The sequence below is a fragment of the Chiloscyllium punctatum genome, chromosome 16, assembly GCF_047496795.1.
Source record: "Chiloscyllium punctatum isolate Juve2018m chromosome 16, sChiPun1.3, whole genome shotgun sequence".
Lineage (NCBI taxonomy): Eukaryota > Metazoa > Chordata > Chondrichthyes > Orectolobiformes > Hemiscylliidae > Chiloscyllium > Chiloscyllium punctatum.
In genome coordinates this window covers 666,299-689,152 of record NC_092754.1, presented here as the reverse complement: position 1 = coordinate 689,152, position 22,854 = coordinate 666,299, and the positions used below count along the sequence as shown (strand labels likewise).

The 22,854-nt window shown below is 44.3% G+C and overlaps 1 protein-coding gene across 1 annotated transcript; it reads left to right on the top strand.

Annotated features, from left to right (window-relative positions):
* The first annotated feature begins 16,868 nt into the window (after positions 1-16,868).
* On the top strand, positions 16,869-21,708 carry LOC140486886 (calcium/calmodulin-dependent protein kinase II inhibitor 1-like). The gene is made up of 3 exons (XM_072585922.1): positions 16,869-16,945; positions 19,187-19,522; positions 20,592-21,708. Exons 2-3 carry the CDS (start codon positions 19,360-19,362, stop codon positions 20,660-20,662), a joined length of 234 nt encoding a protein of 77 aa, XP_072442023.1. The 5' UTR covers positions 16,869-16,945; positions 19,187-19,359; the 3' UTR covers positions 20,663-21,708.
* The last annotated feature ends 1,146 nt before the right edge of the window (positions 21,709-22,854 follow it).

The following is a 22,854-nucleotide window of genomic DNA, read 5'->3' as shown; positions in this document are numbered from 1 at the left end:
CAGCTGTAGCATGACCTCCAAAACTCAATCCCTCTTCCAATAAAAGCTAACATACTGTATGCCTTGTTAACAACCCTACAATCTGCATGGCAACTTTCAGGGATCAATGTACATGGGCACCAAGATCTCTCTGTTCATCTACACTACCAAGCATCTTACCCAGTACTCTTTATTCCTATTGCACTTTCCAAAGTGAACCACCTCACACTTTTCCACATTAAACTCCATTGGCCACCTCTCAGCCCAGCTCTGCAGCTTATCTATGTCCCTCTGTAACCTGCAACTTTCCCCAGCACTATCCACAACTCCACTGACCTTAGTGTCATCCACACATTTACTAACCCATCCTTCTGTGCCCTCATCCAGGTCATTTAGAAAAATGACAAACACATCTTTGAGGTACACCACTAGTAACTGAACTCCAGGATGAACATTTCCCATCAACCCTCAATCTTCTTTCACCAAACCAATTTCTGATCCAAATTGCTAAATCATCTTCAATCCCATGCCTCCGTATTTTGTGCAATAGCCTACCATGGGAAACCTTATCAAATGCCTAACTGAAATCCATATACACCACATCAACCGCTTTACCCTCATCCACCTGTTTGGTCACCATCTCAAATAACTCAATAAAGTTTGTGAGGTGTAACCTACCCTTTACAAAACCGTGTTGAGTATCCCTAATCAACTTATTCCTCTCCAGATGATTATAAATCCTATCTCTTATAACCTTTTCCAATACTTTACCCACAACTGAAGTAAGGCTAACTAGTCTATAATTACTAGGGTTGTCTCTACTCCCCTTCTTGAACAAGGGGACAGCATTTGCTATCCTCCAGTTTTCTGGCACTATTCCTATAGATAATTATGACTTCCCAGAGAACCCTAGGATAAATCCCATCTGGCCCAAGGGACTTATATATTTTAACACTTTCCAGAATTGCTAACACCTCCTCCTTGTGAAGCTCAATCCCATCTAGTCTGGTCGCCTGTATCTCAGTATTCTCCTCTACAACATTGTCTTTTTCCAGTGTGAATACTGACGAAAAATATTCATTTAGCACTTCCCCTATCTCCTCGGACTCCACCCACAACTTTTCACTACTATTCTTGATTGGCCCTAATCTTTCTCTTGTCATGCTTTTATTCCTGCTATAGCTATTGAAAGCTTTGGGGTTTTCCTTGATCCTATCTGCCAACGACTTCTCATGTCCCCTCCTGGCTCTTCTTATCTCTCTCTTTCAATCTTTCCTGGCTAATGTGCAACTCTCAAGCACCCTAACTGAGTCTTCACGTCTCATTCTAACATAAGCTTCTTCTTCCTCTTGATAAGGGATTGAACTTCTTTAATAAACCACAGCTCCCTCCTCGAGCACTTCCTCCCTGCCTGACAGGTACATGCTGGTCAAGGACACGCAGTACCTGTTCCTTGAATAAGATCTACATTTCAATTGGGCCCATCCCCTGCAGTTTCCTTCCCCATCTTATGCATCCTAAATATTGCCTAATGACATCATTATTGCCTTTCCCCCAGCAATAACTCTTGCCCTGCAGCATATACCTATCCCTTTCCATTGCTAAAGTTAACATAACCGAATTGTGATCACTATCACCAAAGTGCTCACCTACCTCCCAATCTAACACTGGCCGGGTTCATTACCCAGTACCAAATCCAATGTGGCTTCGCCCCTTGTTGGCCTGTCTAAATACAGTATCAGGAAACCCTCCTGCACACAATGGACAAAAACTGACCCATCTAAAGTATTCGAACTATAATATTTTCAGTCAATATTTGGCAGTTAAGCTCCCCCTTAACAACTACCCTGTCACTTTCACTCCTATCCAGAATCATCTTTACTATCCTCTCCTATCCTATTTACATCTCTGGAACTACTCAGAAGCCTATAGAAAACTCCCAACAGGGTGACCTCTCCTTTCCTGTTTCTAACCTCAGCCCGTACTACCTCAGTAGACAAGTTCTCAAATGTCCTTTCTCCCACCATGATACTGTCCTTGACTAATAATGCCACACCTGCCCCTCTTTTACCATCTTCTCTGTTCTAACTGAAACCTCTAAATCCCGGAACCTCCAATAACCGTTCCTGTCCCTGCTCTACCCATGTGTCTGAAATGGCCACAACATCGAAGTCCCAGGAATCAACTCATGTCGCAAGTTCACCCACCTTATTCCAGATGCTCCTGACGTTGAACTAGATACACCCAAACCATCTTCCTGTTTGCCAATGAACTCTTGCGACCTTGAAACCTCATTTCTGAACTCCCTGCTCTCAACCTCCTGGACACTGAAGCTACAATTTAAGTTCCTATTCCCCTGCTGAATTAATTTAAACCCTCCCGAAGAGCATTAGCAAATTTCCCCACTAGGATATTTGTACCCCTCTGGTTCAGGTGTAGCCCATCCTGTTTGTAGAGGTCACACCTACCGAAGAATCAGCTCCAATTATCCAGGTGTCCGAAACCCTCCCTCCTGCACCATGCCTGTGGCCAGATGTTCAACCCATCTCTCTCCATAATCCTTGCCTCACTAGCACATGGCGCTGGCAACAAACCAGAGATACCAACTCTGTATGTCCTAGCACTAAGCTTACCCCCTAGCTTCTTGAATTTCTACCTTAATTCCCCATGCTTTTTCCTACCTATGTCATTCGTGCCTATATGGACCCCGACTTGGGGCTGCTCCCCCTACCCCTCAAGGAACCTGAAAACATGATCAGAGACATCATGAACCCTAGCAACTGGGAGGCAACACACCAACCATGAGTCTCTCTTGTTCCCACAACATCTCCTATCTGTCACCCTAACTGTGGAGTCCCCAGTGACTAATGCTCTACTCATCACCCCTCTCTTCCCTTCTGAGCAACAGGGCCAGACATTTTGCCAGAGACCTGTACCCTATGGCTTACCCCTGATAAGTCGCTCCCCCCCAACAGTATCCAAAATGGTATACATGTCGAGGGGAATGGCCCCACAGGTTCCCTGCACTGCCTGCTGGTTCCCTTTCTGTCCCCTGACTGTCACCCATCTGCACTTTTCTTGTACCTGAGGTGTAACTACCTCCCTGTAACTCCTCTCAATAACCCCCTCTGCCTCCTGAATGATTTGAAGTTCATCCAGCTCCAGCTCCAGTTCCCTAATGCAGTTTTCAAGGAGCTAGAGTTGGGTGCACTTAGAGTCTTAGAGTCATAGAGATGTACAGCATGGAAACAGGCCCTTCTGTCCAACCTATCCACATTGACCGGATATCCCAACCCAATCTAGTCTCACCTGCCAGCACCCGCCCCATATCTCCCCAAACCCTTCCTATTCATATACCCATCCAAATGCCTCTTAAATGTTGCAATTGTACCAGCCTGCACCACATCCTCTGCCAGCTTATTCCATACTCGTACCACCCTCTGCATGAAAACGTTGCCTCTTAGGTCTCTTTTATATCTTTCCCCTCTCACCCTAAACCTATGCCCTCTAGTTCTGGACTCCCCGATCCCAGGGAAAAGACTTTGTCTATTTATCCTATCCATGCCCCTCATAATTTTATAAACCTCTATAAGGTCACCCCTCAGCCTCCGCGCTCCAGGGAAAACAGCCCCAGCCTGTCCAGCCTCTCCCTACAGCTCAAATCCTCCAACCCTGGCAACGTCCCTGTAAATGTTTTCTGAACCCTTTCGAGTTTCACAACATCTTTCCGATAGGAAGGAGACCAGAATTGCACACAATATTCCAACTGTGGCCTAACCAATGTCCTGTACAGCCGCAACATGACCTCCCAACTCCTGTACTCAATACTCTGACCAATAAAGGAAACCATACCAAACGCCTTCTTCACTATCCTATCTACCTGTGACTCCACTTTCAAGGAGCTATGAACCTGCACTCCAAGGTCTCTTTGTTCATCAACACTCCCTAGGACCTTACCATGAAGTGTATAAATCCTGCTAAGATTTGCTTTCCTAAAATGCAGCACCTCTCATTTATCTGAATTAAACTCCATCTACCATGTCTCAGCCCATTGGCCCATCTGGTCCAGATCCTGTTATAATCTGAGGTAACTCTCCTCACTGTCCACTACACCTCCAATTTTGGTGTCATCTGCAAACTTACTAACTGTAGCTCTTATGCTCGCATCCAAATAATTTATGTAAATGACAAAACGTAGAGGACCCAGCACCGATCCTATGGCACTCCACTGGTCACAGGCCTCAAGTTTGAAAAACGACCCTTCACCACCACCCTCTGTCTTCTACCTTTGAGCCAGTTCGGAATCGAAATGGCCAGTTCTCCCTTTATTCCATGAGATCTAACCTTGCTCATCAGACTCCCATGGGGAACCTTATCGAACGCCTTACTGAAGTCCATATAGATCACATCAACTGCTCTGCCCTCATCAATCTTCTTTGTTACTTCTTCAAAAAACTCAATCAAGTTTGTGAGACATGATTTCCCATGCACAAAGCCATGTTGACTATCCCTAATCAGTCCTTGCCTTTCCAAATACATGTCCATCCTGTCCCTCAGGATTCCCTCCAACAACTTGCCCACCACTGAGGTCAGGCTCTCTGGCCTATAGTTCCCTGGATTGTCTTTTCCCGAAGATGAAGTCAGCAGGAGCACTTGTGGTGACCCTTACCTTCCACATTCTGTAGGAAGAACATTCAACTGCCCTAACCGCCATTCTCACTATTCTAAATCCCCAAAGAGACTATAGAAAAATAAAGAATAAAAAAAACTAATTACCGTACCAATCCGGCGTACAGACTTCTTTTTTGGTTCAAGGAGGAGGACGAGTTGGAGGCACTACCCCTGTAGTATTTCGGCTAATGCAACCACCCAAATATATTAGTCCTGTGTCCACTCCTGGTCAGCGTGCGCTCCACCTATTCACGAGGTAAGTTTTTACATTCATGATTCACGTTCACGTCAGCCCGCAGTCATCACTCATGCTCTTCCTGCAGCTGAAACAAAAATGAAGGGCCCCAATACTCAAGCTAAATTTTTAAAATGGAGCCAACCTGTCTAGAAAAGGCCATTAGAAATGACCACCTTGGAGGAGTGTGATGAGTGGATGGCACTGTAGCTCAGTGGTTAGTGCTGCTGCCTCACTGCGCCAAGGACCCAGGTTCAATTCCAGTCTTGGGCGACTGTCTGTGTGGAGTTTGCACATTCTCCCCATGTCTGCATGGGTTTCCTCCCACAATCCAAAGGTGTGCAAGTTAAGTGATTTGGCCGTGCTAAACAGCCCATGGTGTTCAGGGATGTGTAGGCTCGGTGCATTAGTCAACAGTAAATGTAGAGTAATAGGGTAGGGGAATGGGTCTGGCTGGATTATTTTTCTGAGTCGGTGTGGACTTGTTGGGCCAAGTGGCCTGTTTCTGCACTTTAGGAATTCTATGGTGAGATTATTGCCCAACTCATTCACAAACCATCCAACTAATCCCTGCACACTCAACTAGCTCAGGAACAAGCATTAAATGTAATCAGTTTGGAAAAGAGACTGTGTCTGAGAAAGGAGGTCATCCAGCTGTAATCTCATCCCATCGAAGTCAGAGACGTGGATTCAGCTTGCTCTGACCATATTTCAATAACTGGTCAGTTAAAGATAGGGGAATCATATGAGCCTCTTTTGTGTTAAATAAATGAGTTTTATCCAAGCTACAGAACAGAGGAAGGAGAGATAGTGAAGAAGTGTGACTTCCGAGTGGGTGCAGTCCCTCTCTCATCATCCTCAATCTTGAACTTTATCTCTTATTCAACTCTCCACATTCCACCAGCAATATTTTGACAATCTATGCAGCAGCTGCTGTCTACAGAAAAAAAGGTGACTCATCTGTCATCATCTTTACATTATTTTGAAGCTGAATGCTGAAACCTACCCATAGACCATGAAGCTTAGTCTCAAATAATTCAAGTTGGTAAATGTAAAAGATTCATGTAACAGTGACTGTTGTTGTATTTTTAAAGCCAGTTTACATCTCCACCCAGTTGTATGAAGCTTTGAATGTGTGCATGTGGCAGAGTACTTCATTATTTTACTTTGAGTTTTGAGATTTCTAGCTCAGGTTGAGGCCCTGGATGTAAGTTTGCTCACTGAGCTGGAAAGTTAGTTTTCAGACGTTTCGTCACCATACTAAGTAACATCATCAGTGAGCCTCTGGTGAAGTGCTGGTGGCATGGCCCGCTTTCTATTTTGTATGTTTAGGTTTCTTTGTGTTGGTGATATCATTTCTTGTTCTTTTTCTCAGCGGGTGATAGATGGGATCTAAATCGATGTGTTTGTTGATAGGGTTCCTGTTAGAATGCCACGCTTCTAGGAATTCTCATTCATATCTCTGTTTGGCTTGACCGAGGATGGATGTGTTGTCCCAGTCAAAGTGGCGTCCTTCCTCATCTGTATGTAAGGATACTAGTGATAGTGGATCATGTCTTTTTGTGGTTAGATGATGTTCATGTATCCTGGTGGCTAGTTTCCTGCTTGTTTGTCCAATGTAGCGTTTGTTACAGTTCTTGCAAGGTATTTTGTAAATGGCTTTTGTTTCACTTGTTGTCTGTATAGGGTATTTTAATTTCATTAGCTGCTGTGCTAGTTTGCACTTCAAGTTGCATTCTGCTAAAGGATGCTATGAAAGAACACAGACAAGAATGTCCTGTCGACATCCTTGCAAGCAAGGTAAAAAGAAATAAAGGTTTTCATTCTCCAATTGCTGAAAACAAGTCCTCTGCAAAGTCACTTGAGGAAACCTGGGGAAATCTTTCAGCTAACTGCAGACTAAGAATCTCTAAATAACTGTTCAATTGCAAAGTCAGCATCACTGAAATCACCCACCTTAACAGTCACAACATTTCACAGTGTATTTGTCACAGGCAAAGACTGATTCAGCATTTTTTACTTTTACTTTGTGGCCCACCTCTCATTTCTTGTCCATGTGGTGTATAGGTGTCACATTTTAATATCTTTTCTCAATTAATAGTCACAAATAAATACATTATTTCTTTAACTAAAGAAACTTTTCACCAGAATTGAGAATAAAATTAGCAATATGATAGGTTTTGTGCAAAAGGTTTGTGGGATAGGATCAAAAGGGTTTTAATAGGGTGAAAGATAGAAAATAAAAACAGAAAATGCTGGAGAAACTCAGCAGGTCTGGCAGGATATGTGGAGAGAAACAGAGTTAACATTTCAAGTTTGATATAACTTGGTTCTGAAAAATTGCAACTTGTACCGATCAGAATGTGATTCTGACAATGACTATTTGGAGCCCAGTAATTACCTGGATTGGTTCTACTGAATGAGAGGTCAGAAGAGATGGGGCAGTGGGGCAGGCCAAGGGAAGGGAGTGGGGTGGTAAACAAAATATCTGATCATGGTGCTTCAGTCATTGAGTGTAATTTAGGGTAATGGACCAGCCGCATTAATCCTACTTGTGACCACCAGATGTGTGAACATTGAGAAGTAAAGCTGTGCCATCTGACGTCATCCACCGTCAGTTTTATCCCTGTTGCTACCCTTACAACACTAACCCAATGCAGATGTGGCCTTCCTCCTGCGTTATATGATTAAGTTTCATATTTATTGATTGAAGTCAGAGTGTTGTTTGTAAGGATGTTAAAGGATGTTTATTATGCTGAATATTTCCTGCAGTGTTTAATTCACAAACTTGCTGTTATTTGAGAATTAAATACTTAATATTGTTTGATTCTTGCAGAAGACAATTCCATCAAACAGTATGAACTAGAAAGTACTTGGATCTGGCTTGTTATTGTGATTTGTACACAAGGACGAGTTCCTGTTACATGTCCAATATTCTGCAACACACATAATGCTGGTCCTCTGACCTCATTAACAGACTGGGATGCTGGAATGGCTGCTCATGACCCCAAGCAGCTCATTGACCAGAAGGAGTTCTGCATTTCTGGACAGAGTTCTCAGAGAGGTTTCAGTGAGGAGAAGCTGATCTAGAAAGAGGAGGACTTTGGAAAGTGGGCCATTCAGGATGTGTAGGAATTGAGAGTGAGAGAGTGAACAGGAGGAAGACTAATTGGACAGAGGCTAAGCAATTGCTAGGTGGGAATGCAGAATTGTGGGGATGAAATTAGGATGTTCAGTCAGAAAAGAGAAGTAATTGACAAAATAGCACATTATTAGGAAGGGCCTAAAAGTATGCTCCAGCATGTCATTAACATCACAAATGGATTATCCTTACTTGTCCAGTTACATAATTCTTTCAAACTCATCTTGGATGGTGAGTTTCAATTGTCTAGAACAATCTCTGGTTACACCAAATTCAGCAAAAGAAGCTTCAAATAGCCATTCATTAAATTTTATAAAATATGTTCTACTTCCAAATGTAAAAGTCTGTATCATTTGCAGTCCCTGGGCTTCTCTTCTTCCACCTTTACCATTATGGTGCAGCATGTATTTCTAGTGAATAATGAAACTGTCTCTTAAACGGTGGTTATGTGCTTGGTTCATGTTTGGTTGACAATGAAGAACCATTGAATTTCTAACTCAGGTACTAAAATGCTGATTTTTTTATTCAAGTCAAATGCTTGCAGCAAAATTTTTGTGAGTAGTTACCATCAAATTTGATTTGAACTTTGAACGTTTTCTTTAATTACCTATCTGTGCCTGCACAGCTCCAGTAAACTTCCATTTCAAACTTCTACAGCAACTCCAATCATGTTTTTTATTCACAAGAACCCAGTGCTGCCCTATACATGATCCCTCAGCCCTTTGTTATACATGTGTCAAGAATGTATTGTTTTCCTAGATGACCATACCTAGCACCTTGTGCCATTTGCCACTTTGACCATAAAGGGTGTTGGAGGTAATTTGTTGTTGTCAATCCTTCTTTGCCTACCTAGTGATCAGTAGTAAAGAATACATCACCATAGAGAACCTATGTAGAGAAGAAGAAAGGATAAACTGTTTTTAGATAACAAGAAAGTTTTCTGCATGATAGCAATGAGTACAACTACATTTGGTCAGACAGAATTACTAGGATCTTAAGGAGCTAACACAGATCCATCTGCTCCCTCTGAAAGCTGGAATAGAATCCCTGTCTCCACCCACACGTTATGTGTGATCAGCAGAGTGGCTGAACGCCTGGACTCTCTGCCGCACCGCACGCTGCCCTCGAAGTGGCTGCGGGGGGGGGGAACGAGACTGTCACACACCTCCTTCTGGAATGTACCTATGCAGAGGAAGTCTGGAGAGGAATGCAGTGGTGCTTGTCAAGGTTCGTCCCGAGCAGCACCGTGACGCAGGACTCCGTGCTCTACGGCCTGTTCCCCGGGACTCACACCGAGACGAACATTAACTGCACCTGGAGGATCATCAACTCGGTGCAGGATGCTCTCTGGGCGGTCCGAAACCTGTTGATCTTCCAGCTGAAGGAGTTGACCCCGACTGAGTGTTGCAGACTGGTACATTCCAAGGTCCAAGACTACGTGTTGAGGGACGCGCTGAAGCTTGGGGCAGCTGCCGCCAAGGCGCAGTGGGGAAAGACCACCGTGTAAGATCGGCCTGCCTAAAGAAGAACAGGGGGCCCATGCGGACGTTTTTTTGGGCTCTGCTGACGCTGCAGCCAAATATATGTATAAGATTGAGAAATGCACAGACCTGTATATGACAAGGATAAATTTGAATCTGTGTTTGTAAATGTGGACATATGTATGGCATGACCAAATGTACAGACCATCAAATCATTTTATGAATAAAGTATATTTTTGAAATTAAAAAAAAGTGGCTGAAGCCAATGCAACATGCATATTAACCCCTTTAGAAACATCAGCTCATATAGAAGGAAAAAAAATCTACTTAATTTCTGGTCAAAATACATGTAGATAAATTTGAAAATTCTGATTTTTTTTTTGATAAATTAGTTAACATTATTTCATGAGAGTCTGGTGCTTCAACAACATTTTTTTATAAAATCAGAAGTCACACGACACCTGATTATAGTCCAACAGGTTTGTTTGAAATCACAAACTTTCAGAAGGTGGCTCCTTCTTCAGGTGAAATTACTTGAAATGACAATGATAAGTGACTTCACCTGATGAAGGAGCAATGCTCTGAAAGATTGTAATTTCAAACAAACCAGTTGGATTAAACCAAGTGTTGTGTGACTTCTGACTTTGTCCACTCCATTCCAACACCGGCACCTCCACTTTTTAAAGAAGATTCGGTCATGGGATATGATATGGATATTGCTGACTGGGCCAGCATTAGAATATAGAACATAGAACAATACAGCACAGAATAGGCCCTTCAGCCCTTGATATTGCACCGACCTGTGAACTATTCTCAGCTCGTCCCCCTACACTATCCCATCATTATCCATGTGCTTATCTAAGGATTGTTTAAATCTCCCTAATGTGGCTGAGTTAACTACATTAGCAGGTGTTGGAATTCCACGTCCTTACCACTCTCTGAGTAAAGAACCTGCCTCTGACATCTGTCTTAAATATATCACCCCTTAATTTGTAATTAAGACCCGTCTTACAAGTTGACGTCATCATCCTAGGAAAAAGACTGTCACTGTCTACCCCATCCAATTCTTTGATCATCTTGTATGTCTCTATCAAAACCCCTCTTAGCCTTTTTCTTTCGAATGAGTACAGACCTAAGTCTCTCAACTTTTCCCCATAAGACCTTCCCTCCAGGCCAGGCAACACCCTGGTAAATCTCATCTGCACCTTTTCCAATGCTTCCACATCCTTCCCGAAATATGGCAACCAGAACTGTACACAATATTCCAAGTGTGGCTGCACTAGCATTTTGTATTGTTGCAGCATGATATTGTGGCTCCAGAACTCAATCCCTCTACCAATGAAACCCAACACATCATATGCCTTCTTAACAGCACTATCAACCTGGGTGGCAACATTCAGGGATCTGTGTACATGGACTCTAAGATCCCTCTGCACATCCACACTACCAAGAATCTTTGCATTGACCCAGTTCTCTGCCTTCCTTTTATCCTTCCCAAAGTGAATCACCTCACATTTAGCTGCATTGAACTCCATTTGCCACCTCTCAGCCCAATTCTGCAGTTTATCCAAGACCCCCTGCAACCTGTAACATTCTTCCAAACTGTCCACTTCTCCACCAACTTTAGTGTCATCTGCAAATTTACTAATCCATCCACCTATGCCTGCGTCTAACTCATTTATAAAAATGACAAACAGCAGTGGTTCCAAAACAGATCCTTGTGGCGCACCACTAGTAACTGGACTCCAGGCTGAATATTTTCCATCAACAACCACTCGCTGCCTTCTTTCAGAAAGCCAGTTTCTAATCCAAACTGCTAAATCACCCTCAATTCCATGCCTCTGCATTTTCTTCAACAGCCTACCATGTGGAGCCTTATCAAAGGCTTTACTGAAGTCCATGTACACCATGTCAACTGCCCTACCCTCATCTACATGCTTGGTCACCTTCTCAAAAAACTCAGTGAGGTGTGTGAGACACAACCTGCCCTTGACGAAACCATGTTGACTATCTGAAATCAAATCATTGCTTGCTAGATGATTATAAATCTCATCTCTTATAATCCTTTCCAAAACCTTTCCTACAACAGAATTAAGGCTCACTGGTCTGTAATTACCTGGGTCATCTCTGCTGACCTTCTTGAACAAGGGTACAACATTTGCAATCCTCCAGTCTTCTGGTACTAAACCTGTAGACAATGACGACTCAAATATCAAAGCCAAAGCCTCTGCTATCTCCTCCCTAGCTTCCCAGAGAATCCTCAGATGAATCCCATCCAGCCCAGGGGACTTGTCTACTTTCACTCCTTCTAGAATAGATAACACCTATTTGTAACTAACCTCAATCCTTTCTAGTCTAATATCTTGTATGTCATTCTTCTCCTCTATAATATTCTCCTTTTCCTGAGTGAAAACTGATGAGAAATGTTCGTTTAGCATCTCTCCAGTCTCCACAGGGTCCACACTCAACTTCCCACTTCTGTCTTTGACTGGCCTTATTCTTACCCTAGTCATCCTTTTATTTTTCACATACCTATAGGAAGCTTTAGGGTTCTCCTTTATTCTATTTGCTAATTGACCATGAACTGTGGGTAATTGAGAGTCAACCACATTGCTGTGTTCTGGATGCAGGTTTGCTCGCTGAGTTGGAAGGTTCATTTTCTCGCCATACTAGGTAACATCATCAGTGAGCCTCCGGATAAAGCACTGGTGGCATGGCCTGCTTTCTATTTACGTGTTTAGTTTCCTTGGGTTGGTGATGCTATTTCCCGTGGTGACATCATTTCCTATTCTTTTTCTCAGGGGGTGCTAAGTGGAATGCAAGTCAATATGATTGTTTGTTTAGAGTTCTGGTTGAAATGCCATGCTTCTAGGAATTCTCGTGCATGTCTCTGGCTTGTCCTAGGATGGATGCATTGTCCCAGTCGAAGTGGTGTCTTTCCTCATCTGTATGTAAGGAGAATAGTGAGAGTGGGTCATGTCTTTTGTGGCTAGTGGATGTTCATGTATCCTGTCAGCTAGTTTTCTGCCTGTTTTCTGCCCATCAGGGTTCTTATCAGAGGCAGTAATGCAGAGACTCGAACAAACAGTTCTGCCAACCATCCAGCCCAAACATTGGGTCCGCTACGTAGATGACACTTTCATCATTAGTAAATAAAACAAATTAGAGGAAACCTTCAAGACCATCAATAATACCCTCACTGGCATAAAATTCACTAAAGAGGAGGAAAACAACAAACTGCCATTCCTAGATGTCGCAGAAGAGTGAACAGCCAATGGGGAACTTCAAACCAGCGTCTACAGGAAAAGCGTAAGACCAAATACTGAACTACAGAAGCAATCATCCCAACACCCACAAACAAAGCTGCATTACAACATTATTTCAATGAGCCACTCCATACTGCAGCACAGAGGATCTACACAGAGCAGAGGAAAATTACCAATACAGTGTCTTCAAAAAGAACGGGTACCCAATGAACACAGTCCGCCGATTTCTCAGCAACAAACCCAAACAAGCAGACAAAACACATCCAGAAACCCCAGCCACTCTCCCTACATCAAAGACATCTCGGAAATGACTGCCAGACTACTCAGACCTCTTGGCATCATGGTAGCCCATAAGCCCACCAACACAGTAAAACAGCAACTAATGAACCGGAAAGACCCTATACAGACAACAAATAAGACTAATTTCATTTATAAAATACCTTACAAGAACTGTAACAAACACTACATTGGACAAACAGGCAGAAAACTAGCCACCAGGATACATGAACATCAACAAGCCACAAAAAGACACGACCCACTCTCACTAGTATCCTTACATACAGAAGAAGATGGACACTACTTTGACTGGGACAACATATCCATTCAAGGACAAGCTAAACAGAGGCATGCACAAGAGTTCCTAGAAGCATGGCATTCCAACCGGAACTCTATCAACAAACACATTGACTTGGATCCCATTTACTAACTGCTGAGAAAAAAGGACAGGAAATGACATCACCGTGGGAAATGACATCCCCAACCCAAAGAAACCTAAACACATAAATAGAAAGAAGGCCATGCCACCAGTGCTTTATTTGGAGGCTCACTGGTGATGTTACCTAGTATGGTAACGAAACATCTGAAAACAAACCTTTCAGCTCAATGAACAAACCGACATCCAGAACCTCAACCTGAGCCTCAAATCTTCTCAAAACTCACTAACATCGCTGTGTGTCTGGAGTAACATGTAAACCAGACCTGGTAAGGATGACTTCCCTAAAGTCACTAGTAAACCAGATGCGTTTTATGACAATGGACGCATGGTTGCCATTAGACAAACTTTTTTAATACTGATTTTTTATTGAATTCAAACTTTATAATCTGCCATGTCCCAGACATTACTTTGGATCTCTGGATTACCAATCCAGTGACATGGCCACTACATCTTAGCCTTCCCTCCTTCGACTCATACAGTTAGAGAGATGTACAGAATAGAAACAGACCCTTCAGTCTAACTCATCCATGCTGACCAAATATCCTAAATTAATCTAATCCCATTTGCTTACACTTGGCCCATATCCCTCTAAACGTTTCCTATTCATATACCCATCTAAATGATGTAATTGTACCAGCCTCCATCACTTCCTCTGGCAGCTCATTCCATTCATGCACCACCCTCTGAGTGAAAACATTGCCCCTTAGATCCCTTCTAAATCTTCCCTATCTCACCTTAAACCTATGCCCGCAAGTTCTGGACTTCCCCACTCCAAGGAAAAGACCTTGTCTATTTATCCTATCCATGTCCCTCATGATTTTATAAACCTCTACTGGGTCACCCATCAGCCTCCAACGCTCCAGCGAAAACAGCCCGAGCCTATTCAACTTCTCCCTATGGCTCAAATCCTCCAACTCTGGCAACATCCTTGTAAATCTTTTCTGAACTCTTTCAAGTTTCACAACATCCTTTCAATAGGAGAAAGACCAGAACTGCACACAGTATTTCCAAAAGTGGCCTAACCAATGTCCTGTACAGCCGTAACATGTCCTCTCAATTCTATACTCAATGCACTGACCAATAAAGGAAAGCATACCAAATGCCACCTTCGCTATCCTATCCACCCTGTGACTACAATTACAGGGAACTATGAACCTGCACTCCAAGCAACACTCAGCAGGAACTTACCATTAAGTGTAAAAGTCCTGCCCAAAATGCAGCACCTCACATTTACCTAAATTAAACTCCATCTGCTACTCCTCAGCCCATTGGCCCATCTGATCAAGATCCCGTTATACTCCTTCAAAGTGCAAGTGTAAATCTACTTTTATATTGAGATCTATGGCGACACTCATACAGTAACATTCCTGTAGCTGCATTAGCACTCTTAGTGTCAGTACAGTTGAGCATCTCTTTACTATGTCACTAAAGCTGTGCTTAAGGCAACAGGAAAAAACATCCAAATCTCTGCTGCCAACACCACCAGATCCAGTGTGTCATTTTCCATTGCTTGGCATTTGGGTATGCTTGTCAAAAACTATTAGATGTCAATTTATCAAACATGGATGTGAAAACTTTTCATGGGCAGCAAGGAAACTTCTGAGCAATCATTCCAGAGGGGATTGCAGTCCAACTGTATTTTAAAGAGAAGGTCTGAAATCACTTCCCATCACCATGACCAAGACTGTTCTGAATGTCAATGAAATTTACCCTCCAGATTTCCACGTGACCATTAACCATAACCTGATTATTGACAAATATTTCAGTAGGAGCTTGAGTTCGATTAGGAGACTTGCAGTTGCTGGGACAAGGATCAGTCAGGACAGCAATGGAACTGGGTTAGTTTGGGAGGATGATAAGACTTGGGTTTGGTTGGTGTGTCCAAACAGTTCAGGTTGGGTTAAAGTGGGAAGAAGACTGTTCATGAGAGTTACACTGAAACACTGTAGGGAGTAAGGGTGAGGTTAGTCTTGCAATGGGGTTTGGGAAAAGTGTTGAAGATTCTATGTGAGGTTGAGAGAGTAAAGGAATAAAGAGTGTCAGAGAATAGCTATAGGTAGTACAGATTTGGAAGGTCATTAAATTCCTCTGTTGTGATTACTTTTCAATGTCTTAATGAAAAAAGAAGAAAAAAGAAACAAATGCAGGGCATACATTCAAACAGATCTTTGTATATACATATGGAACTGAACAGATCTATTATATATATGGAAATGAACAGATCTATAATATATGTGGAAATGAACAGATTTATAATATATATATGGAACTGAACAGATGTATAATATATATGGAAATGAACAGACCTATTATATATGGAACTGAACAGATCTATAATATATATATGGAAATGAACAGATGTATTATATATATGGAAATGAACAGATCTATTATATATACTGTATCTGGAAATGAATAATTTCAGTGACCAACTGTATTCTCCTTTTGAAGTCAGTGTGTATTCCTTGTTGGAAAGAGGATAATTACTTTTGCAAATAAAGCAGCAGCAATGAATATTAAAGGTCCCTGGATGAAATTTTCCCTCCCAAAGACGGTAGGGTGCTGATGGACTTTGCAATTCCTCCTCTAATAATTTCCCTGTCAGGGATACTTGGGGACAAAGAATTATGGCTTTGTTAGCAGTCCGTTCACCGAGTGTCTGTCGCCGGTGCTGCTGCTGTTCCCCTGTGGTCAAAGTGAGGTTCCAGCCTGGCCCATGGTGTGAGTGGTCTCCACCCCTCCTACGCCCCAGCCCCCAGCCCCTGGAGACGCCTGGAGAAGCCCCTGGCTCCAGTCAGGGGTCTCCTGCCTCTGTTCCATTTCGGCCTCGACGCATCTTCAGGAGAGGCGCGAATTGCTTTGCTGTCCTGTTAAAAGCCCGGAGCAGATCCCGATGCTGTGCTGGGAGCTGGGGATAGGGAGGGGGATCTGAAACCAAAAGAGAAAATGTTGGAAAATCTCAGCAGGTCTGGCAGCATCTGTAAGGAGAGAAAAGAGCTGCCGTTTCGAGTCTAACTGACCCTTCGTCAAAACTGATTTGGTTTCAGATTCCAGCATCCGCAGTAATTTGCTTTTATGGGGAGGGGGGATGCCTGAAATTTGCAATTGGCCTCAGACCGATCGGGCTAAGATGGGAAATGGCCTGGTGCCCGGCTTTCCCCATGCCGTTCCTTGGTGATTCGGATGGGGTAAAGCTGTTGATGTTTACAGCTCGTTCAGAGCACAAGGGGTGGTCCCCGGCAGACAAAGAGGGAGGAACAGGGGGCTAGTGCAAGTCAGCGGCCTGAGCCCCTGCTCTGGAGAAGGGGAAAGGCAAAAGCCGGGGGTGGGGGGGCGGAACGGGGGATGGGCAATATTTCTGGGTGAAGTCTCCAGCTTTAAATCACACGGAGAGATTTGGGGTCCTCAATTTCTAACCAATTACAGGGATTTGTCCGAGTTTTAATAAAGGAGCAGGTGAGTCTGTTTTGAGCACAAGGGTTCCATTCACACCGTTTGCAGCAAGGTTTTCATCTTTAATGTTTGGGGACAGTGGGTAAACCTGTGAGAAAGCTGTTTCCACCTGCATCAGGCTCTCTTCCCCCCCCCCCCCCCCACCCTCCCCATCCCTCTCCGCTAGTTCCCAGGTCTCTGCACTTTTCAGACTAACTGCTTCCTGGTGATTTTTGTAAAGAATGATCCTGGAGCCTGGTGAGGCTCTGTAACCAGCTCGGGTTCCTGAGCTCTGACACAGGAAGATGGGAATTCGAACCTGCCCCTAGCTCCGAAGTTTCAACCATTTCCGTCGGCCAGGTTTCCGTCCCCAATGGGCGAAGGCAGCGCGCTCCCCCCGGGGGGGATCTGACCGCAACTGCCCGGGGCTCGGAGCCACTGAGCGGCGGCAACTCCTCTCACTTACACTCCCCCCCACCCCGGGCAGGCCCGGGTCTGGGATATTCCGTAAAACAGGGGGCGGGAGGACCCTTTCCCCACAGAGAGAGGGAGAAGAGGAGGAGGAGGACGGAGACATAAAGAGAGCGTCAGCGAACCAGAGACACAAAGAAACACAGAGACAGAGACACAGTGAAACAGCCAGGCACAGAGAGAGAGAGAGAGAGAAACAGTCAGGCACACACAGAGAGAGAGGGAGAAACAGTCAGGCACAGAGAGAGGGAGAGTGAAACAGCCAGGCACAGAGAGAGAGAGGGAGAGAGAGAAACGGTCAGGCACAGAGAGAGAGAGAGAGAGAGAGAAACAGTCAGGCACAGAGAGAGAGAGAGAGAAACAGTCAGGCACAGAGAGAGAGAGAGAGAGAGAAACAGTCAGGCACAGAGAGAGGGAGAGTGAAACAGCCAGGCACATTGAGAGAGGGAGAGAGAGAGTGAAACAGCCAGGCACAGAGAGAGAGAGGGAGAGAGAGAGTGAAACAGCCAGGCACAGAGAGAGAGGGAGAGAGAGAGTGAAACAGCCAGGCACACAGAGAAAGACAGAGCGAAACAGCCAGGCACAGAGAGAGAGAGAGAAACAGCCAGGCACAGAGAGAGAGTGAAACAGCCAGGCACAGAGAGAGGGAGAGTGAAACAGCCAGGCACAGAGAGAGGGAGAGTGAAACAGCCAGGCACAGAGAGAGAGAGGGAGAGAGAGAGTGAAACAGCCAGGCACAGAGAGAGAGGGAGAGAGAGAGTGAAACAGCCAGGCACAGAGAGAGAGAGAGAGAGAGAGAGAGAAACAGCCAGGCACAGAGAGAGGGAGAGTGAAACAGCCAGGCACAGAGAGAGAGAGACGGAGAGAGAGAGAGAGAGAGAGAGAGAGAGAGATTAAAACAGCCAGACACACAGAGAGAGAGAGTGAAACAGCCAGGCACAGAGAGAGAGGGAGAGAGAGAGTGAAACAGCCAGGCACAGAGAGAGAGGGAGAGAGAGAGTGAAACAGCCAGGGACAGAGAGAGAGAGAGAGAGAGAGATTGAAACAGCCAGACAGAGAGAGAGAGAGAGAGACGGAGAGAGAGAGAGAGAGATAAACAGCCAGGCACAGAGAGAGAGAGAGAGAGAGTGAAACAGCCAGGGACAGAGAGAGAGAGTGAAACAGCCAGGCACAGAGAGAGAGGGAGAGAGAGAGAGTGAAACAGCCAGGGACAGAGAGAGAGAGAGAGAGAGAGAGAGAGATTGAAACAGCCAGACAGAGAGAGAGAGAGAGACGGAGAGAGAGAGAGAGAGATAAACAGCCAGGCACAGAGAGAGAGAGAGAGAGAGAGAGTGAAACAGCCAGGGACAGAGAGAGAGAGTGAAACAGCCAGGCACAGAGAGAGAGGGAGAGAGAGAGAGTGAAACAGTCAGGCACAGAGAGAGGGAGAGAGAGTGAAACAGCCAGGCACAGAGAGAGAGAGGGAGAGAGAGAGAGTGAAACAGCCAGGCACAGAGAGAGAGAGAGAGGAGAGTGAAACAGTCAGGCACAGAGAGAGGGAGAGAGAGTGAAACAGCCAGGCACAGAGAGAGAGAGGGAGAGAGAGAGAGTGAAACAGCCAGGCACAAAGAGAGAGAGGAGAGTGACAGACAGACAGAGATACAGTGAGCAAGAGTTAACCCCCTCCCCCCACACTCGGGCCGGGGGCGGTCGCCGCTGCCGCACAGGAAGACTCCAGCACGGTGACGTGCGAATGAGATCTCTCTCTCTCCTCTCTCTCTCTCTCTCTCTCTCTCGCTCTCTGTCTGCAACCAGCCTGGAGCAGCTGGAGTTCACCAGAGAACCCGAAGCCCGGAGACAGCAGGATTGGCCCGGTACTCTGTCCAGGGGGAAGGGGCTTCGCTGAAGGTGCCCGGAGAGCTCACCCTGGGCTAGAGACCGTGTCTGCAGCTCCGTAAGCCCCGGCTCTCTACTTGCTCCTGGCCGCCATGTCCCAGGTCCTACCTTACAACGAAGAGAAGATTGCGCATTATGGTGAAGAGGTGGGTCAGATCTCCTTCACCTGCCGCCTGCAGGACACCAACAACTACTTCGGAGCAGGCCAGAACAAACGGGCACCCAAACTGGGTCAGATTGGGAGAAGCAAGCGAGGTAAGTGAGGGCTGGACGATCTCAGGATCCAGGCAGCTCACTGCCCCTCTGGGATTTAAGACATCTTCAATTCTTGTTTTTTTAAAAATTATTGTCAACCCATGGGAATTGCATTGTTCTGTCTAGAGTCAATATTTCAATAATGCAGTGACCTGCACTTTGCAGGGCTAATTTCTGGGGTTTGTTTTATAGGGGGGAGACTTACTCCAAACGGTGAATTCCTCGATCGCTTTTCATTCTGCAGCAAATCATTTTACGTTGAATGTGTGTGGATGTGTGTCTGTGTGTGAAAGTATGTGTGGTTGTGTCTCTCTGTGTGTGAAAGTATGTGTGTGGATGTGTGTCTGTGTGTGAAAGTGTGTGTGTGGATGTGTGTGTGTGGATGTGTGTCTGTGTGTGAAAGTGTGTGTGTGGATGTGTGTCTGTGTGTGAAAGTATGTGTGGTTGTGTCTCTCTGTGTGTGGATGTGTGTGTGTTTGTGTCGATGTGTGTCTGTGGGTCTGTGTGAGAGTATGTGTCTGTGTCTGTGTGTGTTTGGATACGTGTGTGAATGTGTGTGTATGCGTGTGAGTGTGCGTGTGGATGTGTGAGAGCATGTGTGTGTGTGTGCGTATGTGTGTCTATGTGTGAGTATGTGTGTGTGTGTGTATGTGTGTGTGTGTGTGTGTATGTCTGTCTGTGTGTGATTGTGTGTCTGTGTGTGATTGTGTGTCTGTGTGTGTGAGTATGTCTGTGTGTGTATGTGTGTATGAGTATATGTGTCTGTGTGTGTATGTGTGTATGAGTATATGTGTCTGTGTGTGTGAGTATGTGTGTCTGTGTATGTGTGAGTATGTGTGTCTGTGTGTGTATGTCTGTGTGTGAGATTGTGTGATTGTAATCCGCTACCAACGCCTTTCATTTTTTTCACGTGTAAACTGAATGAACAGTAGCTGTTCCACCTCAGTCAGATTCCCAGTTGCTGCCTCTACTTGGTGTCAGTTTAATTGTCGTGTTTCCCGCTGCCTCTGAACAGTAACTAGACTCGTTTTTTAAAAAGAGACCATGATTTTTTTTTTCTGCATTGCAGTGGTCATCGAAGATGATAGAATTGATGATGTGCTGAAAAATATGAACGACAAGTCCCCTCCGGGTGTTTAAAAATGCCGAAATATTGTGTCGATCAACAACACACACACAAATTCAAACAAGTCCCACCTTTTCGTTGGCGAGAAAAGCACTTTGAGACGCAGAACTAACCTTTTCTTATAAAAGCTGTGATACACAATGCTAAAAAACAAACAAACTATTGTATCTGACGCTGGGAGGCAAGGTGTGAGGCCAGGCCCGAGAGGGAGTTAAGGAGTGAGGAATGTTGGTCCAAAATTGAACCTTCCAAGGCCATGTGCAAGAATGAATTGTTCTTGACCGCTCAGAGCAACATGGAATGTGCAGATGTCAGGGCAAGCCGGAAAAGGAGCGGGAGAACGATGTAGCAAGCACATACTGTCTATCGATCAAACCTTTGTATTGTCTTGCCAGCAGCTATCTTGTTATGAATGGAGCACCTTGTTTACATTATCTCGCGAATACTGTAATTCTGTGCACTTTGGATGTAAAATATTATTTTTATTCTCCTTTATTGCAGTGTTGGGAATTGTTTAAGACAAAAACATATTTTCTAGGAATGGAGAAATATTGTTTCATTTTGAGCTCAAACGTGTGTGCAGCTTGGTTTGATTTCTTATTGCAATTTACTGCGGCCTGCTGCGTTGGAAGTGAGATCTTCCCTATTTTCGGATTTATAAACCATAATGTATCCTACAGTGAGATCGATAGAAGATGTTTTGTTATCGTGGCAGTAATATACTTTCTATATTGTATGAAGCATCATCACGATAGTGCCAAATATCTTGAGGACGCCAAAAAAAGGCAACCAGTTTTCTTTCTGCTCTCTGTGAATGTATTCAGTAACGCTACTTGGCTGCCTTTTTTAATGTTAAAGGACTAAATTCTTCTTTGGTGAATTTCTTGTTATGCATGACAGTATGTGAGGCCGTCAATAAATAACTATAGATCTTGTCTGCAACTTTGAATGACAGACCTCAAGGTTTTTTTCTGAATTGAATCTATAAATATCTGTTGCACCTCTGTCTTCTACAGGGCTATTCTGCAAACTATTAATAAAAGGTCAAAGGTCAAAGCTCTCTATCGTCTCTCTCTCATTAAAGTTTGCTAAATATTATTGGCTTTGGGGATTTTACGGAAAGTTACTGGGCTTCCAATCATATTGATCGGATTACCGAATAGGTTCGATCCTACTGCAATCAGTTGCTTTGACTAGAAATCTTTAGAGAAAGGAATTCACTGAAGTTGTACAAATAAGCTGTAACACGAGGCTCGGAGAGTAGGAGAGTGTGCTGCTTTAGATCTATTCGATCGGGTAGCGGTTAAAGTGTCACATTAAACCTTGGCAGCTAACCAAGAGGGCTGTGAAATAAACTGTTCCCCAAACCGCCCAGGCAGACTTCCAATACACTTTACAGCTTTAGGATACGTCAGTGTTCCAACGCAGACCTGTTTGTTGGCATTTTAATTCCTTGAGGAGAAAGTGAGGACTGCAGATGCTGGAGATCAGAGCTGAAAATGTGTTGCTGGAAAAGCGCAGCAGGTCAGGCAGCATCCAAGGAACAGGAGAATTGACGTTTCGGGCATGAGCCCTTCTTCAGGATTTTAATTCCTTGCCCAAGCAGTTCCTCAGACAGAAAGGAATGTGTATTGTGAACTAAAGCCTGTTTTCATTGACACTGCAACAAACGGTGTTAATCTCCACCGGTTGTTGAATAATGATTTATGTTTGAATAATATAATCCTCTGGGCTGCCCGAATGTGAGCGAGGTATTTCTGATCTCTGTCCTTCATCAACATCCCATTAGTTCGAGGCTGTGAAGATGAGTTGGATGTGTGGGTGGGGCTGGTAAACTGCTACTAGTTAATGTTTAGCAGAGCATCTGTCTGTGGCAGAGAGGGGCGAATGTGTCACAAAACCTAGAGAGTATCTTTCTCACGTTTTGTTTTTAACCATGTTTACAAAAACAGTTTATGTTGGAAGTTCGGAATCTATAAATGTGCATTTGTCCCCAGAGTACTTGCTGCAGCTCACGTTTGCTGAAGGCAAGAGGAACACAATCAAAATATCTCTATGTTACAATGAGGTTGGGGAATGCAGTTTCGGGTGAAGTTAGAGAATGATTATTTGAGACAAAAATTACCAGTGACAGATTCAATCACCTCTTAAAGTGAAAGTGTGACCTCGATTGAATGCAGATTCATTTTGTCATTTGATCTGAAAG